Raw genomic sequence first — 23,006 nt, 5'->3', positions numbered from 1 at the left:
AACTAAAAACAGAAATCTACATCTGACATAATAAAAACGATTCAAAAATTTCGTAGATTGGCTTACCAATCCATTTTACACCCAGCGATTAGTTTAGTTCTGCTACTCACCAACAGATGGCGCGCATCAGCGCCACTAGCGCTCCATTGGAATGCGGTCGTCCATTGAACTAATCTGACTGACTTGAATGCAATCACAACAAACAATTATAAAAAACATTGTTATCATGAATTATAGGTAATTTACAGTACTTGAAAGTATGAGATTGAAAAAAAAATGCATACCATTAATGTGTATTCAAAATCTTTAACATTTCTACTTCTACATTGATATTGCTTTTTTTTTACCTTCTTAAATTAACAGAATTACTAAAGTGTAATGTTGACCTCTTTATAATGATATTAAAATAATATGTATAAGGATATGTGCAGCCTATCCTTGAATAATGAATACAATGTAGCTAATCAGTGCTAACAAATACCATGAAGTCGTTTAGCACCATCAACCTCGACTAGCCATAAAGACAACACGGACGTAGAGAGTAATCTCGGGGAAACCGGAAATTAGTTTTGGAAAATTCTCACGTCGTAATATGTATCGGCGAGGTTCTTGTGGTGCGCGGGGCGGGGGTCGGGAGGGGCGGGGCGGGGGCAGGGGCCTGAGTTTATTGACGGCGCCCCCCTCCGCGCGCCGCCCGCTCAAGTTCAAGGTTGGAGCGGCGCGCGCCGTCGCGCAGTGCGAGGGAGTCCGGCCCGCGCATCGGTCGTCAGCCCTAACACCGTTTAACACCGCTATGCCATACGCTCACTCGGCCACGAGATCGCGAGCCAACAACAACTCTCATCAACGGATTACAGTGCTTGTGAATTCCAACTCGACTTGTGCTATGTGACACTATCTAGTGATTTAAATTGTTTTAATTAGTGACGTAAAGTTACCTGCTTATAGTTATCTGTGGCTTCGGCTGTGAATTAGTTTAGTGAAAGAAACTGTAATGGTCTTAGACATGGGAGAAGACCTGCCGATCCTGAAGGGAATACTGAATGGAGTTGTGAAATATCACAATGCTCGTACGTATTTTTTTTACGAGTTTTAAAATTAAACACACTCAATCACTTTATAAAATAAATGTTGTATGAGTTAGTAACTTAAAAAAAAATTAAGTCTTCGATACCAAATTATAAATTAATGAGTGTAGGCCTCTACGTGCGACGAACTAGTGCTACGACACGTAGCAGCTACGTAAAACTTTAAACGCGCCATTAGGAGATTTAAAGATTATTTTGAATTATGTATTGTTTACAAAAGTACCTATCTAAATATTTATACAACGTGATACGAACATCTAACATAGGTACATTTGGTAGACTTCTATGAAATATTTATGTATTATTTTCTCGATAATATTATGTATCAAAAGTAAACGTGATCATGAAAATGAATGATTATAATTTCGTTACATCTTCCAAATATAATAATATATAGCAAAATCAATGTTTACTGCGTTTCAAAATATTTTTCATTCGACTAAAACAACATTAACTTCTATGCATCAATCGAGAAAATAAATAAATTACTGACGCATAAACACACATACGTCAAACAACATACATAGTTATGTTGCCCTTATGGGGAGATCGATATTAGAACGAAACGCATAAAGAGATAAGCGAAACAGATTGGAGCATCGTGAACAATAGGTTCGTGATGCATCTGGTGCGGCCCACTTCGCGCAGCGAAAGTTTGGAGAAATGGCGAGAGGGCGCTCTCCGCTTTCGTTTTCAACCGTGAGCCGCGCAAACACTTTCACCGGCGCCCGCGCACGAACGTTGTAAGCGGCGCGCCGCCGCCGGTCGCATACCGCCTTTCATGCCGCGCCGCCCTCTAGCCTAGCGCGAGAAAGTCGTAACACTTTTTAACATGACCTCGCGGTTTGCGCTTTGTCACTCGTCATTCAAACTAGTTCACTGAATCGCTACATATCCGGTAGGCCCCGCGGGTTTTAAAAAGCCTCGCCGGACAATAGTCCGGCGGGACGGGCGATGAACTCTACCCTCGCGTCAGCTGCGCGTGCACATGGCTCGGGCGCTCGCCTCGCGACAGCTGCACCCCACAGTATGTTTAGCCGCGACCTTGCACAACAATCCCGTTCTTAGTTACGCACTCGTTTCATTTTAACGACTTAATTTTATAGTGGAGCATGTGTTGAACTTTGTTTCTTTTTGTTGCAGCCGTGCGATTCGGTCGCGTGCCGAAGCGCGAGAAGGCGCGGATCCTGGCCGCGATGCAGCAGTCGTCGTCGTCGCGCGCGCACGAGCAGGCCGCGGCCGCGGAGCTGGACGATGCGCCGCGGCTGCTGGCGCGGGTCGTGCGCGCACACCTCGACACCTGCGAGTTCACCAGAGATCGCGTCGCCGCCATGCGAGCACGTGCACGCGATTGTCCTACCTATTCACAACCGACTCTGGTAAGCAACTTGATATCACGAAACTTTATGTCATATGTCAAGCAATTTAATTAAAGAAAACTTGTTGTAGTTTTACGGACAATGTCTAATGATCTTTTTCTCTTTGTCGTAGGCATGCCCACTAAACCCGGCGCCAGAGTTGCAATCTGAGAAAGAATTCTCTCAGCGATTCGCCCACGTGATCCGTGGCGTGATCGACTTCGCCGGGCTGATCCCCGGCTTCCAGCTGCTCACACAAGATGACAAGTTCACGCTGCTCAAGAGTGGACTCTTCGACGCACTGTTCGTGCGCCTCATCTGCATGTTTGATGCTCCACTTAACAGCATCATCTGCCTCAACGGCCAGCTTATGAAGCGAGACTCTATTCAGAGCGGTGCCAACGCTCGGTTCCTTGTTGACTCCACATTCAAGTTCGCTGAGCGCATGAACTCCATGAACCTAACAGACGCCGAGATCGGCCTCTTCTGCGCCATAGTCCTCATCACGCCTGACCGACCGGGCCTACGGAACATTGAACTCGTCGAGCGAATGCACTCGCGCTTGAAGTCGTGCCTGCAGACAGTGATCGCTCAAAACAGACCCGACAGGCCCGGTTTCCTACGGGAGTTAATGGACACTCTTCCTGACTTACGGACGCTCAGCACACTCCATACAGAGAAACTGGTCGTATTTAGGACAGAGCATAAAGAACTTTTGAGACAACAAATGTGGGGTGATGAAGAAGGTTGCCCATGGGCGGATTCCGGGGTGGATGACTCTGCTCGAAGCCCATTAGGATCAGTATCCAGCAGTGAATCCGGTGAAGCGCTCGGTGATTGCGGAACTCCTCTGCTCGCCGCCACACTGGCTGGCAGACGGCGGCTCGACTCACGAGGCTCCGTCGACGAGGAGGCCCTCGGCGTGGCGCACTTAGCACACAATGGTCTCACGGTCACGCCAGTGCGCCCCCCTCCGCGCTACCGCAAGCTAGACTCGCCCACAGATTCCGGCATTGAGTCCGGTAATGAGAAACATGAGCGCATCGTCGGGTCTGGATCGGGCTGCTCCAGCCCGCGCTCGTCACTCGAAGAGCACGCTGAAGACAGGCGGCCACTCGCCGCCGATGACATGCCCGTGCTAAAGCGTGTCCTTCAGGCGCCGCCACTATATGACGCCTCCTCTCTAATGGACGAGGCCTACAAGCCCCACAAAAAGTTCCGAGCGATGCGCCGCGACACCGGCGAGGCGGAGGCGCGGCCGATGCGGCCGACGCCGTCGCCGCAGCCCGCGCAGTGCCCGCACCCGGGCAGCCCGGCGCACCCCGCGCACTCGCCCCGACCGCTGCGGGCCTCGCTCTCGTCGACGCACTCCGTGCTGGCCAAGAGCCTGATGGAGGGCCCGCGCATGACGCCCGAGCAGCTGAAGCGCACCGACATCATCCAGCAGTACATGCGCCGCGGCGAGGCTGCGGCCGAGAGCCTGTTGGCCTGCTACCGCGGCGGCTCGCCCGCGCCCGCCCCCGCGCAGCTGGCGCTGCAGGTGGACGTCGGCGACGCGCCGCAGCCCCTCAACCTCTCCAAGAAGTCACCGTCGCCGCCGCGCGCATTCATGCCCCCCATGCTGGAGGCGTGAGGCCGGCCCGCGGAGCCTCTTGTCTCCGCCACCCCACCCCGACCTACTTTAAATTAAATCAACTAGTATAATAAACGTTCGCAGATCGTGTTAATATATTATATGTGATAATTCGTTTAGGACGAGTGCGTGCGTGGCCGGCGCCGGACGAGGAGAGTGCAAACAGACTGAAATATAATTTAAGACTATATAAGTATAATTTATATGCAATGGAGCGCCGGTCGCGGTGTGTTTGTGTGTGTATGTATCTATGTGCGTATGAGAGCGTGCTCAGTCATTTGTTTGTTAATATAATGACAGGTTGTCGAATTAAAATAAATCAGAATTGTAAAAATAATTACGGAATTTCATTCCCGATTCCTCTACAACCTTATACATAAACTGAAAACTCGATCTCGATTAAGAAATTCATATGCCCGATTCGTAAAAAATATAATAAATTGTAGTTATTTATAAAATATAATAAATTTGCTATACTTATAGCTTAATTGAGATCGAAATTTCGAAAAATAATACATACTTACCAGAAAACTGAAGTAACAGAACACAATAGGATTTCATCGATAACTAAATTACTGCATTTATGAATGCATAAATATTTACGACTTACTCGTAGGTAGTGTAGGTACCATGTACACGTGTCAATCTTGCCAAGGGCAAGTTGACGATGACGAAACTGAAACAATTTTTACAACGCACGTAACTAAAGAATTTTCCGAGACATTGACGTGAGACTGTCTGGAACATTCTTTGTTGCGATGACGTAAGTCTTACTGGACATTAAAAGTATCTAAATAAAACGATTAACTCAAATTATCTGAGATAAAAATCTTGGAACACAAAAGAACTGAATATCAAAGATTGAAATGGTATTATTGTCATCTGGTATAACTCAGTCCATATCTATAAAATGTTCTGACGTATTATCAAGGATATATAAACATCTCAATTAAAGATGTACCATAATACTTAACTATAGTGATAAGTAAACAGGGAAACTTAAAATATATGTAGGTATATTAATAAATACCTATACACATCTATTAGGCTCAATAAAACGAAATTGGTTGTAGGTACTTTAAGATTTAATAAAATATCATTAATATAATGGAACCAAAATAAGGCGCCGTACTTAAACTGCTTTATTTTATAATCATAAATACACGTGTACGTGCGTCTATTCGACATGCATTTGGATATACTACGAGCCCTACGAGTTCGCTAAAAGTGCCGTGCCAATTAGTAAGTATCGTTTTCGCTGAGCTCCAAAGAAAAAGTATGATACAAAGGAGATAACGCTTACATGGGAACTAACAGATATAGGTAAGTACAGGTACAGGTATCGATTTCGTATTTACCTATTTATTATTATTATAACAATCAAGCTGTAAATGATGACCTCGGTCTCCACCGTAGGAGGAATTTAATATTGACGGCCCTTATGAATCGTATAACAGTTATAAGTAATAATCATTGTATGGCGTCCACAGATAGGCAGAAAAGTGTATGGCGTCGAATGACAAACGTAATATCCGATACATCGCCGTAATACAGTAATAGAATTAGGCTGACGCGACAATGGTTCGTCGGAGGTTTGCCGAGGGCGGCCGGTCGTTGACTCGGCCGTGACGCTCACTACCGCTACCGCATTTCCGTGAGCGCTGATCTTGACTGATAATGATAACTCCATAAGGTAAGAATGCCTACATGTTTTCTATACTTAGAACAGAAGCACGACGCGAATTTGAAAATATGCGCGCTTTAAAGTACAATAAACCAACATAGTCATCACTTTGCAATTTATGTTGCAGTCGAATGGGATAACTTTGAGACAAAGGGGTAAGATTAGACATGGAAAATGCTTCCCAATCCGGCTGGCGACAAAAAACAATACTGTTTAGGTACTTAGAGTCAACTAGCTACATAGTTCATAGTGAATGTGGCACGGTGAATTTTCTAGTACTTAAGTACTAGGGTTTGCTCCCGGGAAATACCGGAACCGAAAGTACCTGGAATTCCCGGGATTTAGAACCAAGCAAATAACCGGGATTTCAAAATTAAAATCCCGGTTCTATCGGGATTTTCGGGACTAGCATTTCCGGTACAATAGTTGACTGTTTTCTGCTACTTAGCATGAAATATGATATTTTTAAAGAAATATATTTTATCAATAATAAGGCTGATGCTAAGACTTTTACGGCTGACCACATATTAAAATCAAAACAAAAATAGTCAATGGGTTTGACAATGCCGACAGTATAAAATTGCGTAATTTGAAACTTTAAGTGTTTCTGCGATAAATAATTTTATATGAATAATTATTAGTTATTTGTATATTTAATACGAGCAAAAAAATAGAGAGAATTTTGTAATTAATAAAATACTCATTTTAATTCGAACACGGTATAGGTAGTATAAGAAACTCTCATATGATAAGGATATTATAAAATAAATTAAAAATTTACCCCGGCATATGGGTCCTTGGTAAATTCTTGATTCTGGATAAATAATTTCTTGATTCTTCGTATTGATAGTTCTGTTATTATAATTATATACGTAGGTAATATAAATATATCCCTGCCAAAGCGCATTTTGAACGCATGCGAAAATGAGCATTTTTTTTATCCTTTTTCACGAAACGGCTTACAGCCTTACATATTTCAAATAAATGATGATACTACTGAGCCACAATTCTGTTTTTGCCGATGTGTTTCAACACAGATAGTAAAAATGTAATTTAAAATTAAACCAAATTATATTATTTAGTAGTATGTACGCAGAGGCAGTCCATATCACAGGTAATGTAGGCAATGATTGTATGGCTTAAAGACACAAATTATCGTAAAAAAGAAGTGTGTGTACCGTCACTATGGTACTTTTTATATTATATCAATGTTTAGAGAAAGATTAATGGTCGTTTTACGCTTTATTTACTGAAAATTGAGGCAAAAACTTTTTTGAAGGCAGTCCCGAAAGTACCGAAAATACCGGGAAATCCCGGTTCCAGTTTTGCCTGGTACCGAAAATCCCGGTTCTGCAATCCCTATTAAGTACATTCAGAATTTACAAAAATCTCCCGAAAGTGAAGTATTAGCCCCAGCTGAGGCTGCTTAAATTTTTTTGGACTTGTACCAAAATAATAAAAAGCGGCCAAGTGCGAGTCGGACTCGCCCATGAAGGGTTCCGTATTTAGGCGATTTATGACGTATAAAAAAAAACTACTTACTAGATCTCGTTCAAACCAATTTTCGGTGGAAGTTTACATGGTAATGTACATCATATATTTTTTTTAGTTTTATCATTCTCTTATTTTAGAAGTTACAGGGGGGGGACACACATTTTACCAATTTGGAAGTGTCTCTCGCGCATACTATTCAGTTTAGAAAAAAATGATATTAGAAACCTCAATATCATTTTTGAAGACCTATCCATAGATACCCCACACGTATGGGTTTGATGAAAAAAAAATTTTTGAGTTTCAGTTCGATGTATGGGGAACCCCAAAAATTTATTGGTTTTTTTTTCTATTTTTGTGTGAAAATCTTAATGCGGTTCACAGAATACATCTACTTACCAAGTTTCAACAGTATAGTTCTTATAGTTTCGGAGAAAAGTGGCTGTGACATACGGACGGACAGACAGACGGACAGACAGACAGACATGACGAATCTATAAGGGTTCCGTTTTTTGCCATTTGGCTACGGAACCCTAAAAACCGGCCATCAAGAGCTTGTCGGGCCATATGTCCGTACGTCACAATAGGCTGCCTTGAACAGGGCGTATATTTTTGAGCACCTCGGCCGCTCCGATATAACTGATGATTCTGATGGCGACTGTACATGGCAAGCAAAAGGGAGTCGTAGCACTTGTATGACTCGCAATTTTGTACTAAATAAGGGCTTCTCGTACTTACTGATCATGTTCGCTATATTTTTCATTGGAAGTCTTTTAAATTCCAGTTTTCTAGTACGTAAGTAGGCACTAACAATCACGGAGCAAAGCCGCTGACGGTAGGGTCGCCAGATCGAAAGGCGCTATTATCGGGAAACAATATAAATTTTTCGGGATTTTGGGACTTAAGTCGGAAAAAAAAACATTCAAATTGAAGTACCTACTTGTATTAAAAACAACGATAACTTACATTCACCAACTAGAGTTTCGCTCGCTCGCTCGACGACAGTTCGGAACTTGAAATTATTGTTTTATAACGTGAAGCTGTTTTTCAGGACAGTTTTCACTTTGTCGGGAATCGGGAACACATGCTAAAAATCGGGAGAATCCCGCCAAATCCCGACCATCTGGCAACCCTAGCTGACGGCCTGACGGACGGAACATAATAATATGGGTTCCTTATTGACTACGAAACCCTAAAAAAGGCCCTAGTCAAGCGGACCGTTTTCGAATATTTAATGCGTCCAATTTTCGTAAGAGGAGAAGTGAAGTGAGAGTCTTTATTTTTACGGGAGTTAAGTTCAAATAAGCAGAAAGAGTTATGATTGTAGACTGGGCCAACGATTGCGAATCAGGAGTTGTAGGCGTAGGTATCATCCGTGCCAACATAATAATTGGGCTAATTTAAGTCTAAATATATTGTAGTCATCTGACCATCTATCAGGGAGGCTGGAGGACCTAGATCGGCCCTCTTTATTTACATAGTACAGTTGTTTGTCATTATGTGGTGGATTTTAGCGCAATACCGTAATAGTTTGTAATACCTAATTATAAAAACATACAGACCTACATATGTAATTAAACATGACTTTGCAAGTATGACCATGACCTTCAGAAATATATAATTATCCGTCCTTCAAAGAGTTCATACTCGTATCGTAGTTAATGAGATTACTCGACAAACAAAGCCATAAATTTCTATTTTGTGCTACCAGCGAATGTAAAAGTGGTTAGTAATACGAGTGGAATTCGTCCGAAACGCAATAAGATCTAATAAAGTCAATAATCGTTTGACGGGTGTCATTGAAGCGGCTATTGACCGGGCGCCGGGCGCATGGCACTGCAGCGGCGCAGTGCGGCCCTGCACTTGACTCCGGTGCATCGCCCGCGCTTGCGCCCGCCCCCGCCACCCACCCACCCTGTGAACTTTGCGGCCCGATCTAATCATACAACTATATACCTATATATATAACGGACGCCATCTTATCCTGAGCCTGGATGGCTCGTGTATCTACGACACATTTGCATTTTCCCCGGTTCCCTTTTAAAAGGGATCTGGAAGGGGAATGGACATACGGCCTGATTCTAATTTTAATATACGCCAAAATCTAGATCAACTTTTTTTATATTAAGCTATGTATATTAAAATATGAATTCGGCCGATAGTCTAATTCCAATAATTAGCATTAAGCTTCTTCCGAAAGTGACGCCCATCACCATCAAGGATAATATGTTGTGAATATGTAACAAATATAAAGAAAAACGTGAAAGTACGGTTCTCTGTTGAAATTTGTGACTCGTAGCTTACAGTAAATACCACAAGCCAGCATGTATTTGAATGCAATGCAAAAATATAGGCAACGCTTTTAGCATGAACATTGAACACTTTAAATATGTGTCTAATTGTCTATATAGTACAAATAGCAATCATGGTAAGTTGAAAAAGTTTGACCAAGCTAAGTTGTCTGATTTTTTTTTTAAGTTAGCAGCTAGCAGCGTGCAGATGCTAGTTTAATTTCTAATCATCCAATATTACTCATGATCATTCTCCGAGAGAGATTATACCTATCTTGCGATTCGGTTTTGACCCAGTTCTAGATTATTTATCTGATTGGCATGAAACTTCGACACTTCGCATAGGTATTACTTGTCTGTAGTCGCATTGCAACGACTGAACCCACTCTCCTTAACTTTGATATCCAATCGATTCAAGCTATTTATACGATGACGTGGAGTTCCAACTTCTGCAACTCCTCGCCTAGATTTTAATGAAAAAATTCTCAACATCGTTTTCTGTGGTCCGCTATATCCTTTCAACTTTCAAAGTATTTTTTGTTAACTTCTCTACAATACTGAAAATTAGATTTGAAATGTGTATTCAGTTCTACCGTCAGCAGCAAAAGTCGCTAAGCGGGCGAGGTGTTCCAAACAATCTTAACGCGACTTTATTGTAAATAGAATAAGAGCGCGTCAAGGTAGGTATTAATTATGAACACCTCGCCCGCTTAGCAACTTTTCCTGCTGACTAGGTATACAAAAGATCCCAAAGAATATAAAAAAAATTGTCATAGATACCGAGAACAGCGGATATTGTTTACAGCGTGAGGGAATGGATGTTTTATATTTTGCAAGTTTTATTTACACTTGATTAACCTCTTTTCGATGCCGTGTCAAACGCAAAAGCCATCACTCGGACGCCAGGTCATCTAAGTGTCAAAACTGAAATTGAACTTTATGCATATGCTCGTTTAGGTCTATGTTGCTCTGTGGTCAGTGACGTATCCGTCGTCGGCGTTGGACCTACGGTGCGTAATATCTGTCATGGTCTAAAATCTAAATGCATTTACACAACAAAAAGGAAATGAGCGTTTTTCAAAAAAAATATATACATTTCATTCATGTCTTCAGAATATTGACTTCTTGGGCTCATTTTACTCAGAATCATTTGTACATTCACGCCTCATACATGAACAAATGTGTCCCAAGATTTCCTTTCCAGATCGTCACATTTTTGTATGAAAATATTTTTTTATTTGTATGAACGTGACGCACTAGAAACATATTTTTTCATACAAAATTTTGGGACACATTTTTTCATGTAAGTATGAGGCGTGAATGTACAAATGATTCTGAGTAAAATGAGCCCAAGAAGTCAATATTTTGAAGACATGAATGAAATGTACATTTTTTTTTGGAAAACGCTCAAATTTGGTTTCGGGATGCTTAATTATTTAAGAAGATTTATTAATCAGGTACAGTAAAAGTACCTAAGCGATTGTAGTGTGCAAGTGACTAAAATTTTCGGTTTCTCTTTACCAGGTTGCGTACCGATTACACACAGTCAGGAATATCTAATGACACCCACCATTATGAGTTATTAGAATAAACATTATCAGTATTATCACCGAGTGACGTTATTGGAAGTTGCATTATCACGCAGACTAATGCATGTAACAAAGAGCACATTGTATGACAGTGTTCTGTCGTCTTATTTACACTTACATATGTACATATACGTACCTCACTAGGTACACTAGGTACAACATAGTCAAACAAGACCTTGAGTACGCGGAAAGCCCCGAAAGACTGCCCACGACCTTGTGGGGCGAGGTCGCACCAACACAGGATTGTCACATTGTGTATAGGTACTTCATTATTCATTTTAATCATTTTGACTCGTTTGACATTGACTAACCGCCAGTGGTTAATTTAATTGCGCACATAAGAGCCAAGACAATGAAAAATAAATATACCTTCAGAGCGTTTAGTAACAAGCTACCCCTTAAGGTACTTATTAAGTTACTTAAGTGGTGTTACATAACAGCTATTTTCCTTACTATTTTCATAAAAATATAAGTTCTGTAGACAATACAATAGAACTTTAACGACTCTTGTACATATATATATATCCCGTTTTCTAATTTGAGTCTCATAAGTACTGAAAAAAAATGTATCTCGCCTGCAACGAAAATATTAGCTAGATTCCCTTAACTTTGCGATGCATGTCTACGTATACAAGACGCGTACGAGTTAAGCATACTATAAAATATGTAGGTATGACCCCTGAATAATGTCGTAGGTGTGATTAGGCAGTAATTTTGACAATGACGTGACCTTCTCAGTTATCAATTTGTACAACACCCGATAAGTTAAGTACTTAATTAATCGATACGCGAAATGAGATAAGTACATATTGCGAATACCGCTACGGATAAGCCGGCCGTTATTTATCCTTGGCTGCGGAAGTGCTCTCGAACATGCATGCATTTGCATAGTCAAGACTAGGTTGTCACTCTCCTATTCAGAGTAAATGACATTATTTTCCGTCACGGTAGACGTCAGGGTCGGGGTGTCTACGTCCGAGGTTTGAGGTTCAGGTTAACTACACAACAACAACACCGCACTTTGAATTGTTAAGCAATAGGTTGGTTGTTCTACTCTTCCGTGCGCTCTGACGTAGGTAGATACTTTAGGGATAGCTATTAAAATTTGCACGAGGTGTAGGCAGATGGGGGTGGGATGAACGTAGGCGTTCGGGGTGGCGCGGCGGACGAGCGCGGGGGTGCGGGGGGATGGCGGGGCGCAGGGAGGAGGCGGTCGGCTCCAAGGTCGCAGAGTCACAGCCGGGCAAGGTCACCGTGCCCGCGCGTGCCCGCTTCCCCCTCCCCCCGCGCCCGATGACTCCCTAGCCTTGCGTGGGATGTGACCTTTATCCAAGCTCCGGACAAATAATTGTACACATCAACTTTTTTCCCCTCTAGTTTACGCAACACCTAATGCTTATTGGGATTTCAGGAAACCATTTGAATGTAATGTGAATGATGTAGGACGTAGGTAGAATCCTCTCAATATTTCCTCCGCATCCATTCAATATTTCCTTATTCTTGCTAAAACTTCCCTATTACCTACGTCTCCTATTCAAAATATACACAACATAAATATTTTTCATTATATGTCAGTACCTGAAAGGCAAAGATTACATGGGAAAGGCCGTTACACTGAAAGATCTTTGCCGGGAAGTACCTTGTAGCAGAGACAACTTGTAGCAAACTGCACTTGTCAAGGAACTTTATCGGGAAGTGCCTTGTACGAGTGTTGTAGATTGTACTTAACTGATATTTTGTCATTTAAGTACTTGGCGTTATATAAAGGAAACCCATCTCTTCAATTGTTTAATATTGTATCCGCAATTAATTCCTCTAATCCATGTGCAGGGAGCATCAAGCTATCAATATTCAATCAATACCTTATTTGATCTCATTATGTAGGTACCTATAACGTGAATGTTATCCTAATATGTGTTACTAGTAGGTAAAAATTGATGTAATTATTGTTATATTTCAAATTGTTTAATTTAAGTCCCTTGAACAGTCGCCAAAATAGTTCATATAAATAAATTAACAAAAGTATAAATCCTATAATATTTATTTAATTGCAATCGTGAAATATATTTATTAAAACTTGCACTTTTACACTACATTAATTATTGCTTAAAATCACATGTCACACGTTGTTATATTATTAATATTATTATCAAAACTAAGTGCATTTCAAACACTTTCTTGTATTGTTGATGAATAAATATGATATATGATGATGATTGTACTAAATATATCTAGTCCCTTAAGGTGCAGTAGGTTCAGAAAACGGAGTTTTAAAAAGTCGTAGCGCTTTTTTCGATAAATTTTATTAGGTAGCAATCTTGAGGCCTTTCTCAAGGGACTGTATCGATTCGAATCCTGAGTTTTGGACTCCTGTTTTTTTCGAATCTCTCTATCGATATTCGATACTTACGTGAAAACCGCATTTAAAAATGCGTTTAGTCGTTTTTGAGTTAATCACGAACATACAAACATACAGACAGACAGACAGACAGACAGACAGACGCGGCGAGGGCCTTTGTTTTATAAGGCGTATAAGTAAAGATATATTTCTGATGATGGGATCCCTGAGGAATTGTGGGAACTCCTCAAATCTTACATACCTACTAATAGAGTTTTATTATAGTAGTTTATGCAACAGTGATATAATAAGGGTTCTTAAAATTCAAGGGTCGAAGTTACAAAACGAGACGTAGTCGAGTTTTGTAAAAAAAGACCCGAGAATTTTAAGAACCAATTATGAGCTGTTGCATACATTACTTTTTCTATGACAGCTGCAGCAAAAAAAAAAAAAAAAAAAAAAAAAAAAAAAAAAAAAAAATTATTATTAAAAAAAAAGAGTTATTATTAAAAAAAAGAGTTATTATTTAAAAAAAATTGAGTTATTATTAAAAAAAAAAAAGAGTTATTATTGTAAATGAAAACATACCTCTTTCAATCAAGATGATCGGAACTTGTATCTTTAAAAAAAATAAAGCAGTTGTATTATACTCATAAGATGACTGCTAGCAGTCATCTTATGAGCCTATAGACAAAGCATTCAAATGACATTGCTTTAGATATCACTGTCAGTCATTTAATTGACACATTTAAGTGCTGGAGTAGAAAAATATTCTTATGTGACAGGTTGACAATGACAACCAAGTATTTCTATAAAAATATGCAACACACTCTCATTCCTTGAAAGTTATTAGACACCAATTGGTAAACCAATATTAAATATTCTTTATAGGTAGGTACTTTGTAAATAAGAAAAAAGAAGGAGACGATTAAAATGATGGATTCAGTAATACAATGCGAACAAGATCAAGTGTATGAATCCAAATCGTTGTATTACCTCGACCTCATTTCTAACCGAAAACATTCACCCGAAGCCTCGAAATGCCTATCCTTCCAACTTTTTTCAGCCCCCAAGGACTACAAAATATACATATTATAGTATACTTGACAAACAAGGGGAGAACTAGGGTTTTGTTTCCGAGTGAATTGAAAAAGCTGTGGTTCGAAGAAGTTTGATTTTGTTGTACAAAGAGAAGAATCCAAACAAATCAAACTTATTCTTTCTTTAGAAAATAATTTAGTAAAAACAATTCAAGTACAGCCCGAAATATTTTCGATTTTTGAGGAATATTCTGTCAAAATGTTTTAGGTACACAATGTAATCGTTTATCTAACAGAAAGAAGATCTTTATGATCTTTATCTCTATCCCTTAGAAAGTTTACTTGGTGTTGAAAATGTAATAGGTAACACTTAAAACTTCAATTAAAATTTTACAAAGTTGAAATATATTTTAATGAGCAGAGTTGCAAAAAGTGATTAAATCTCTGATCGAAACCCCTACCTACGTTAACTTAACACCTGTCATGACCTACGATTTTATACAATGGCTCCTGTAACCTCTATAAAAATACCCTCAATAATAAATACAATGATGATCATTTATACTAAGCGCTCGTAGGTACAACTACAAAGTCCATTTTTCATTATGACAATCCTCACTGACAAATGAAATAGGTTTTTCTGCTAAAAAATTACATTGTGCGACCTTATGTATGTCGAGAATGAGTGATTTTTGATTAGTGATGTTTTCCAGGAGCGATCTGATGATATCGCGGAGGCCGCGTTGTTCCCGTCACACATCTGGGGTGCTGCTAAATATGTATTTGTCTCTATCACACTAATATGGAAGAGTGATAGAGAGACCGAAAGCGTTTCGTTGTCGTAGCGCAAACGATTGGTATCTTGGCTAGGCCCCCTGGCCTTTAACTAGATAGATACGATTTGCGAACGAGATTAAGACAATCTTATGATGGGGGTTAATCGGCGGGTAGCTAATAAAAAAAAATCCATTATTTCTCTCCGTCATGACTTAGTGTGAATTTTAATTTGATTGTAAATTTAGAGGCACATTGATAATCAAAAATAAGCCAGGATTGGAATAATATTAGTATTTTAACACAAGTGTTTAAGTTTAGACATATTATACATATATGTCCAGGTAAATTTATCATAAGACAATAACGTATCAATATTTCCTCTTCGATTTTTAATTGACACCTATTGCTTCAACTTAAGAGATAGGACACCTACCTCCTATAAGTACGCAGAAATGCTCCTACTTATATACGGATCAGCAGTGAAATGAAATTAAGTTCCTTAACAGGCCGATACCGTCCGGCGGACTGGTAATCAGTGGGTCCCTTTATATAGGTGTATTTTTCCACTACCCGCCTACGTTTTGTAAAAGTGTGGGTTGTTAGCGACACGTGTCTCAACCATAATACATAGGTAATAACTATGTTAGATAGTTAGTTAAATGCCACCCCATTGACCTAAAAATAACTATGACATTTTATTGAGATACGTCACGTTAAATATAGCCACTTATTTACTTGTCATTATTCTAGGAGCCTGAATTGTGATTACTAATTATGAGCCTAATTCAGTTTTTAATGTACGTGTTATTATGAAATGGTTATGGGTATGTTCTGTCAACTGACAACAGTGACATTTCTGGTCCAAAAACGTTTCATACCAAGAAAATAAAACCTGAATCGGGGTCCTTTTTAAATGCTTTTTTTGGACAATTTGTATAACAGAGTTAGTAGCTTTGTCTTGAACATGTTACTACATTTTAATTGTACTAATATAACTTACCTAATTCTTCCAATCAATCAATCAATCAAACTTTTATTGATAAAATAGAAGTATTTTACATGTCAACACATTATTTCTATTGAATAGAATAACACATAATTATTTTATAAATGATAACATTACTTACACAGAATAATCACATTTCACAGACTAATTATATCAATTAAAGTACTAACATTATTATTTTGGGTCAAATTATCCATGAAATTATCTTCCGATTCTTAATAATAGTCTTAAACTAAAAATATACACACATATGTACTTACATATAAGTAGACTGCTAAAATATTAATCTTTTCTTTTGGCTTTACCCTAGTCTAGTGGAGTGAAAATAATCAAAACCGAAGTATGTTTCCTCGCATGTAAGGCTTCACTATTTCACGAATATATGAAATTAACAACAGATATAAATACTGGATTAGAACGCTATAACAATCCTCAAATTCGGGCGGCCTTGGGCAGGCTTTTGGGGTATCTAGGTCGTGCGAAGGCGTAGGGATCGAGGACGAACATCATTACGAACTCGAAGTGGAGTGCCCTAGATCGGCCTAACTGCCGTATTTGAACTTCAAGATATTCACAAGAGACGACACGTACTAGATCCATTGAATCCATTCTAGATACGTTATATATACTTGGTCAACCAGATCTTGACAGTAGAAAAAGGCGGCAAATTTGAAATATGTAGGCGCGAAGGGATATCGTCCCATAGAAAATTTGAATCTCGCGCCTTTTTTACTGACAAGATTTGGTTGATCAGCTATAGTTTAGATTTCAACTAGTTCTCTTTTGCAGCGCAATTCGGGCAACCAATGTCACTTTTACGATAGATCGTGTTAGATATCTATTAGATGTGAATTAGATCTCTAAGTAATATCTTGTGGAAATCGTTCAAGAGTATCTCCAGAATCGCGGAAATATAAAATTTGACAGGTTAGATCTTAAATATATCGTTATCGTATCTTTGCGATGTCTAAAAGATATCTAATAGATGTCTATTACAAAATCCGAATTGGGCCCATTAAGTACGGAGTGGAGTGCCCTAGATCGGCCTAAATTACGAGCACGCGCCGCCCCGCCTGAATGTGGATTTTGTGCTACACAACATCGCGATATATTTCTTTTTCCGTTATCTGGGACGAGACGAGACCTTAGGGATTACCCTACCGACTTCGAAAAGAAGGTTCTATTAAATTGTCTTGTCTTATATTTTTATTGTCGCATTTTGGCTAGATTCTGTGCGGAAAGAGATGATTCTTAGAATATGAGGGAACTCATAAATTCTATGACTCTTCTCTTTCCGCATATTCTTTCATTTTTTCATTCATGATATGTAAATTTACCAATGCATGCTTTTAGGCTTTTCTACAATAATAATTATATCAGTCACTAGACTTCAGGATGCATCTTACCGGATCCTACCCTAAATTACCTACGCTACCTACCCTTACATTTTTTTCTACATTTTATTTTACCACTTTGTCTTGATTGATTTGTACCCGTGTCAAATACATTATATATAGCGATAAAAGTTAATTTTACTACAATGAGATATAAATAAATATCATTGTGCCATTAGCAAACTGTAACATTCGAAATTACACGTGCTAGGTAAGTATACACGTACTACGCGTTAGAACACTCACTATAATATTTTAATATCTATCGTCAATTATTTGAAAGTTCGAAGAAGCTCTCACACGCCATTGAGGTTAATGAGAGCAAAATCCTTGAATTTGCCCAATATTCAAGTTCACTTTGAGCCCGGGGAAGCGGCCCGAAGGTCGCCTGGAGGTCGCCCAAGGTCCTCGAGGTCGCGGCTTTGTCTGACTTACATGAATGTCTACAATTAAACCACTTACGTAAGTAGGTGCCTGCTTACTTTTTGTCTAAGTGCTAAGTCATGCAAATTTTAAATAATTTTACAGTACATATGGGGCTACTATACCGCACTAGTAACACTAGTGCGATAATTAGCACCTTACGTAACTATGTCGAATATTTAAAGGGAATTTAAGTTTCATATGAAATGTAAGTAAAGACCAGAGACCACTGATTTCTTTTACATGGATTACATGCTCCATGTGATTTCAAACCTACCTAGCTTCATCTGTTTGATTTTGCTAGTGCTGTTCCTTCTATTTGTTTATTATGACTCATGGCAGAATATATATTTATGTCGCAGTCAAATTGAAGATACTCTTAATTGTGTCCGGGAATTCAAGCTTGCAAAAGGAATCCCCTAGAAAAACTGATATTCAACTAAATACACCCAATAATAAAACACGAATACTAAACGGATCGATGGCAGAATCATTAGACGTAATTTTAAACAAACGACTTAATGAGGCTGAAAATACCATGAAAAGGCTGTAATGACGTCGGTCTTGTTTATAAACGAGGAGGCTTCTGTTTTGCAGCCTGCTACTACGTTTTGTCGTGTGTAAGCAGGACCAACGCACACATTTTCAAGTTTTGTTTATCCACGAGGGGACAACACACACATACTTATTTAAATACTTTACTACCCAACGCTGTTTAGTTTCAAATAATCTTAAAATTACACGAAAGTGGTATTATTGATAATAAAATTGATATATAGTCTGCTAGCTAAATAGATATAGTACTAACTGATCTCGATAAGGATAGAGCATCATTCAAAACAAGTCCATTCTGGCAATTTGAGGCATATCACCATATAGGTATAGCTTTTTTTATCTACCAGCACAACTTATATATGTATCATTCTGTATGAAATACACTGGAAAACAACGAAAGCGAGAAACTTTCTATGACAATGTGACCATAACCATTAACACAATTTAGTAGCACAACTAAGTTTAGGTCACTTGTATTTACGTAACTGAAAAGGATCTACGCCTGTCTGAAATGCGTAATTGCCTGTCGTGTTTATGTTCAGTTCAGTTGAGTAGCTATTTAGGGCATATTACCAGTGAGCTGGGCTGTTATTCACAAAGTTTACAGATATTAGCCAGTACATATGTGACCTGCGATCACGAATATTGGTTACGACGCCAGGGGTTACATTGTAATAGTGCCGAATACTCAGAAGTCTGAACCGGTTTAAGAATGGTCTGATGGGCGCGACTTTGTAAGGGCACCGCGGCTAGGATGTAGGTCAGCGGTGCCGCCCTTGACCTAGGGCGCGCCGCCCTCGGCGCCCTACGCCACCAGACAAGGTCAGCCCAATCACTCAACTACTAGACGGTAACAAGATTACCTAAGTACCTAATGTGGTTTAGGCTTACTCGGTAGGTGAGCGAGTTACAGTGCCCAAAGGTGTCATTTGGGGTGGCACAGTCACAGTCACCAGTATTGTATATTTTTCTCCGTAACCTAACAAACCGTCTTGTCGCGCCTTAAATTCCGAATTGACTGGATTTCTAATTACTGTTATGCGTATGTACTTACCTAATGTAAATAGTATGACAGACTTTATACGATTTCAAAAAGCTAAGTAGGTAACATTTTCATTTTATACTATTAATACTATATTTATATGCGGTGGTGGCCGAGTGGATATGACGCCCGACTTTCAATCCGGAGGTCGCGGGTTCAAATCCTGGCTCGTACCAATGAGTTTTTCGGAACTTATGTACGAAATATCATTTGATATTTACCACTAGCTTTTCGGTGAAGGAAAACATCGTGAGGAAACCTGCATACATCTGCGAAGAAATTCAAAGGTGTATGTGAAGTCCCCAATCCGCATTGGGCTAGCGTGGGGACTATAGCCCAAGCCCTCTCGCGCATGAGAGGAGGCCTGTGCCCAGCAGTGGGACGTATAAAGGCTGAATTATTATATAATACTATTGAATACGGGGTATTTACCATACATTTCTTCTAATGTGCTCCCATTCGGCACAATTTCATATGCCATCTTCAAGGACTAACTGACGTGCTGCGAATTTCGGGTTTTCTTGTTGTGCACGATTGACAGACTGTTAACATTTGACCGTTTAATATTTAACCAATACGAAGTGTGTTTTAATCAAGTATGAAAATATAATATAGTTTGTCAAATGAAAGGACTGACTGATTTCAAACATAGACAGAGAGAATCATACATTCATACTATCTTTGTCTTACGTTAGTACTGGTACCCAAAAGAAATGGATAAGTATAGTTTTTCTGGTTCTTACTGACTGAATAATTGGTTTTACCAACTATAGACAAAAATGTGTGTAGGGTTTAATTGTAAAAATTATAGATAGCGGCGAGCGCAGCATGGTTCCATTTTTATCACCTGTCACTATGCCTGTCACTTTCGCACTTACTTATTAGAGCGTGACATGCATGGCGACAAGCAATAAAAATGCAACCGTGCTACCTCCGTAGATAGGGCCATCAGGGCCATGTTCGCTCTAAAAATTGTGTTTATCTCCTCACGCTTAGGTAAATTGCTGAATACAATTTGGTATGGAGATAGTTTAAACAGAGAGAGTGAGACGCAAGATATATTTTTATCATTGTAATACATATCTGAGCAGACGAAGTCGCGGACAGAAACTTAGTTGTAATATAATCGCAAACGTTTCCACTAAATCGCGGGCAAGGTGACACGTATCAACCTTGTGATCCAGAGATAAAAATATTTTTAAAGTCGATGCAACAATTTTAGTCTATTATACATAGATGCGCTTCCACGCTGGTTGTGACTAATTCAACCTTCCAGAATGACTAAATTATGAACTGTAACTGAATCATTGCGTTGTTCCAATTGTTGCAAAGTGGTAAATAACGTATAATATGTCAAGATTATGATACAACGCATTGTTATTGTCGGGTATGTTTATGACGAATGCGTTCTGAAATTAGCACGACTTTACAGCGACCTTGCACAAAAATGTGACTATCGACGACGGCGCGCGGAAAATTGTTTTCGCGAATTATTCCGGGAGGTGTTAACAGAGGCGAGTAACGGGTTAGCGGCGATTATTCAGATATCAAACGCACACATGTGTGGTGATGCGCAAGTGTGCGCGTGACATTGAACTTCACACTTCACGCGGCGCTTGCGTAACCAGCGCCCGGCGGCGTCTAGGAGCGCGTGAGCAATCAATCCGTTCCGTGGCGTCAATTAAGCGACTTATTGCGACATGGCACATGGAAGCGACTTACGACTTACTGCCGTATTCGAACTTCAAGATATTCACAACTTTCACAAGAGACGACACGTACTAGATACCTACGTTATATTTTAGATTTCTACTAGTTCTCTTTTGCAGCTCAATTCGGGCAACCAATGTCACTTTTACGTTAGATAGAGTTTAGTGATGGGTAGGACATCAATTTAAAATGAGTTTGTATGAGTACCTCATTTTCTAAAATGAGGTGTTACAATGTCTTACTTCAAATGAGGTGAGGTACTAGCATATTTTCAGCGTCGACTATTCCATTAATTCCAACAGCGACAATTTTTTTTAATGTATATACATTTTTATGTATTCATCACTTCCTTTATAAATAAATAAATAGTAATATTTAATTGGAGTGTAATTCTGGAGGTTAAGAATAGAACTTTTAGGAGAAAGATAATTTTAGAATCAAACTAAGAACAAAGTACCTACATACCACATAGCAACTTAATTTGCTGCTTTTATGAAACTTGTTCTAATTTAGCACTTTTTTATTGTTAGATATTTTATATTGTTTATATATATAAGTCCTCCTCCTTGCTACTTGATATAATTTTAAGTATGATAATCACTAGCGACCCGCAACGGATTTAGATGCGGTTTTTTTAAATAGATAGAGTGATTTTGTGATGCGCGCGAGTAAATGAGTAAAATGAATAGAGGAGTGAAGTACGACATTTTTGCGGTACGAAGTACTGCGACAAATTAACAAAATGAGTGGTACAAATGAGGTGCCTCACGAGTGAGCGACTCAACACTAATAGAGTTAGATATCTCTAAGTCATATCTTGTGGAAATCGTTCAAGAGTATCTCCAGAATCGCGGAAATGTCAAATTTGACCTAAATCCTAGATCCTAAAAATATCGTTTTCACCTCAGCAGCTCGAACAAGGATACTTTGCTTCTTAAAAACAGTGAGCAAAATGCGATTTTGCTCACTGAGTGAGACAAAATGACATTCAAGTGACCTTCATAGTCAAATGTCATTTCAACATGCAAAAAGAAACAGACAAAAAAAGTTAAAACAACATTCAACGGTATATTGACGGTTTATAATCTTTTTATAATAGACCCCCGAAAAACTTCACACCGCATCGTTCCAAACCACGTACGAGTATGAATTCTTAATAATTAATTAATAAAAATAAAGTTTAAGATTTGATAAAAACTGATAAAATACCTTATTTTAGGTATTTTATTGTACAATTAAAATAATTAACTCAAAAAATACACAGATTATCACGCAAAATTAATTATCTTACTTTTAAGAAATTCTACCATCGTTGACAAATAGTACGTAGCCGCAATTCGGACAGTATCTTACAAAGCTTTTTTTTAACAAAAAAAAGTTGTCGATTGAAGTGTCAGTTGATCTTCGTTATTTCCATATTATTTTACTGAAATTTATTATTACATTTTGTTTTTGTGTTCGATTGCGGTATTTAAACTTAATTGTTTGTGTATCTTAAGAAAACATGAGTGCAGGTGGGCATGAGTGATGAAGAAGGATTACATTTTTCAAGTTGTCTAATAGGTATGTTCTCACTGCTCTGGTGAA

At 39.1% G+C, this 23,006-nt stretch overlaps 2 protein-coding genes across 5 annotated transcripts in view; both read left to right on the top strand.

The window, feature by feature from the left end:
* Nucleotides 1–4,414, top strand: part of LOC134648825 (ecdysone-inducible protein E75) — a 168,049-nt gene extending 163,635 nt beyond the window's left edge. For 3 of the 4 annotated variants that reach the window (XM_063503393.1, XM_063503395.1, XM_063503394.1), the window contains exons 4-5: nt 2,232–2,467; nt 2,580–4,414. In XM_063503393.1, the coding sequence (XP_063359463.1) occupies nt 2,232–2,467; nt 2,580–4,079 (1,736 nt within the window). In that variant the 3' untranslated portion in view covers nt 4,080–4,414. Of the gene's footprint in view, nt 1–667; nt 1,071–2,231; nt 2,468–2,579 lie in introns of those variants that run through there. The other variant, XM_063503396.1, reaches the window with a different exon arrangement.
* The window catches only part of LOC134648835 (nuclear cap-binding protein subunit 3-like), a 299,957-nt gene that overhangs the window by 80,907 nt on the left and 196,044 nt on the right, over nt 1–23,006 (top strand). The window lies entirely within an intron of this gene.

This window comes from Cydia amplana, chromosome 6 (genome assembly GCF_948474715.1).
Source record: "Cydia amplana chromosome 6, ilCydAmpl1.1, whole genome shotgun sequence".
NCBI classification, from domain to species: Eukaryota; Metazoa; Arthropoda; class Insecta; order Lepidoptera; family Tortricidae; genus Cydia; species Cydia amplana.
Note: the sequence above shows the minus strand (reverse complement) of the source record. Positions and strands in the feature narration are given on the sequence as shown.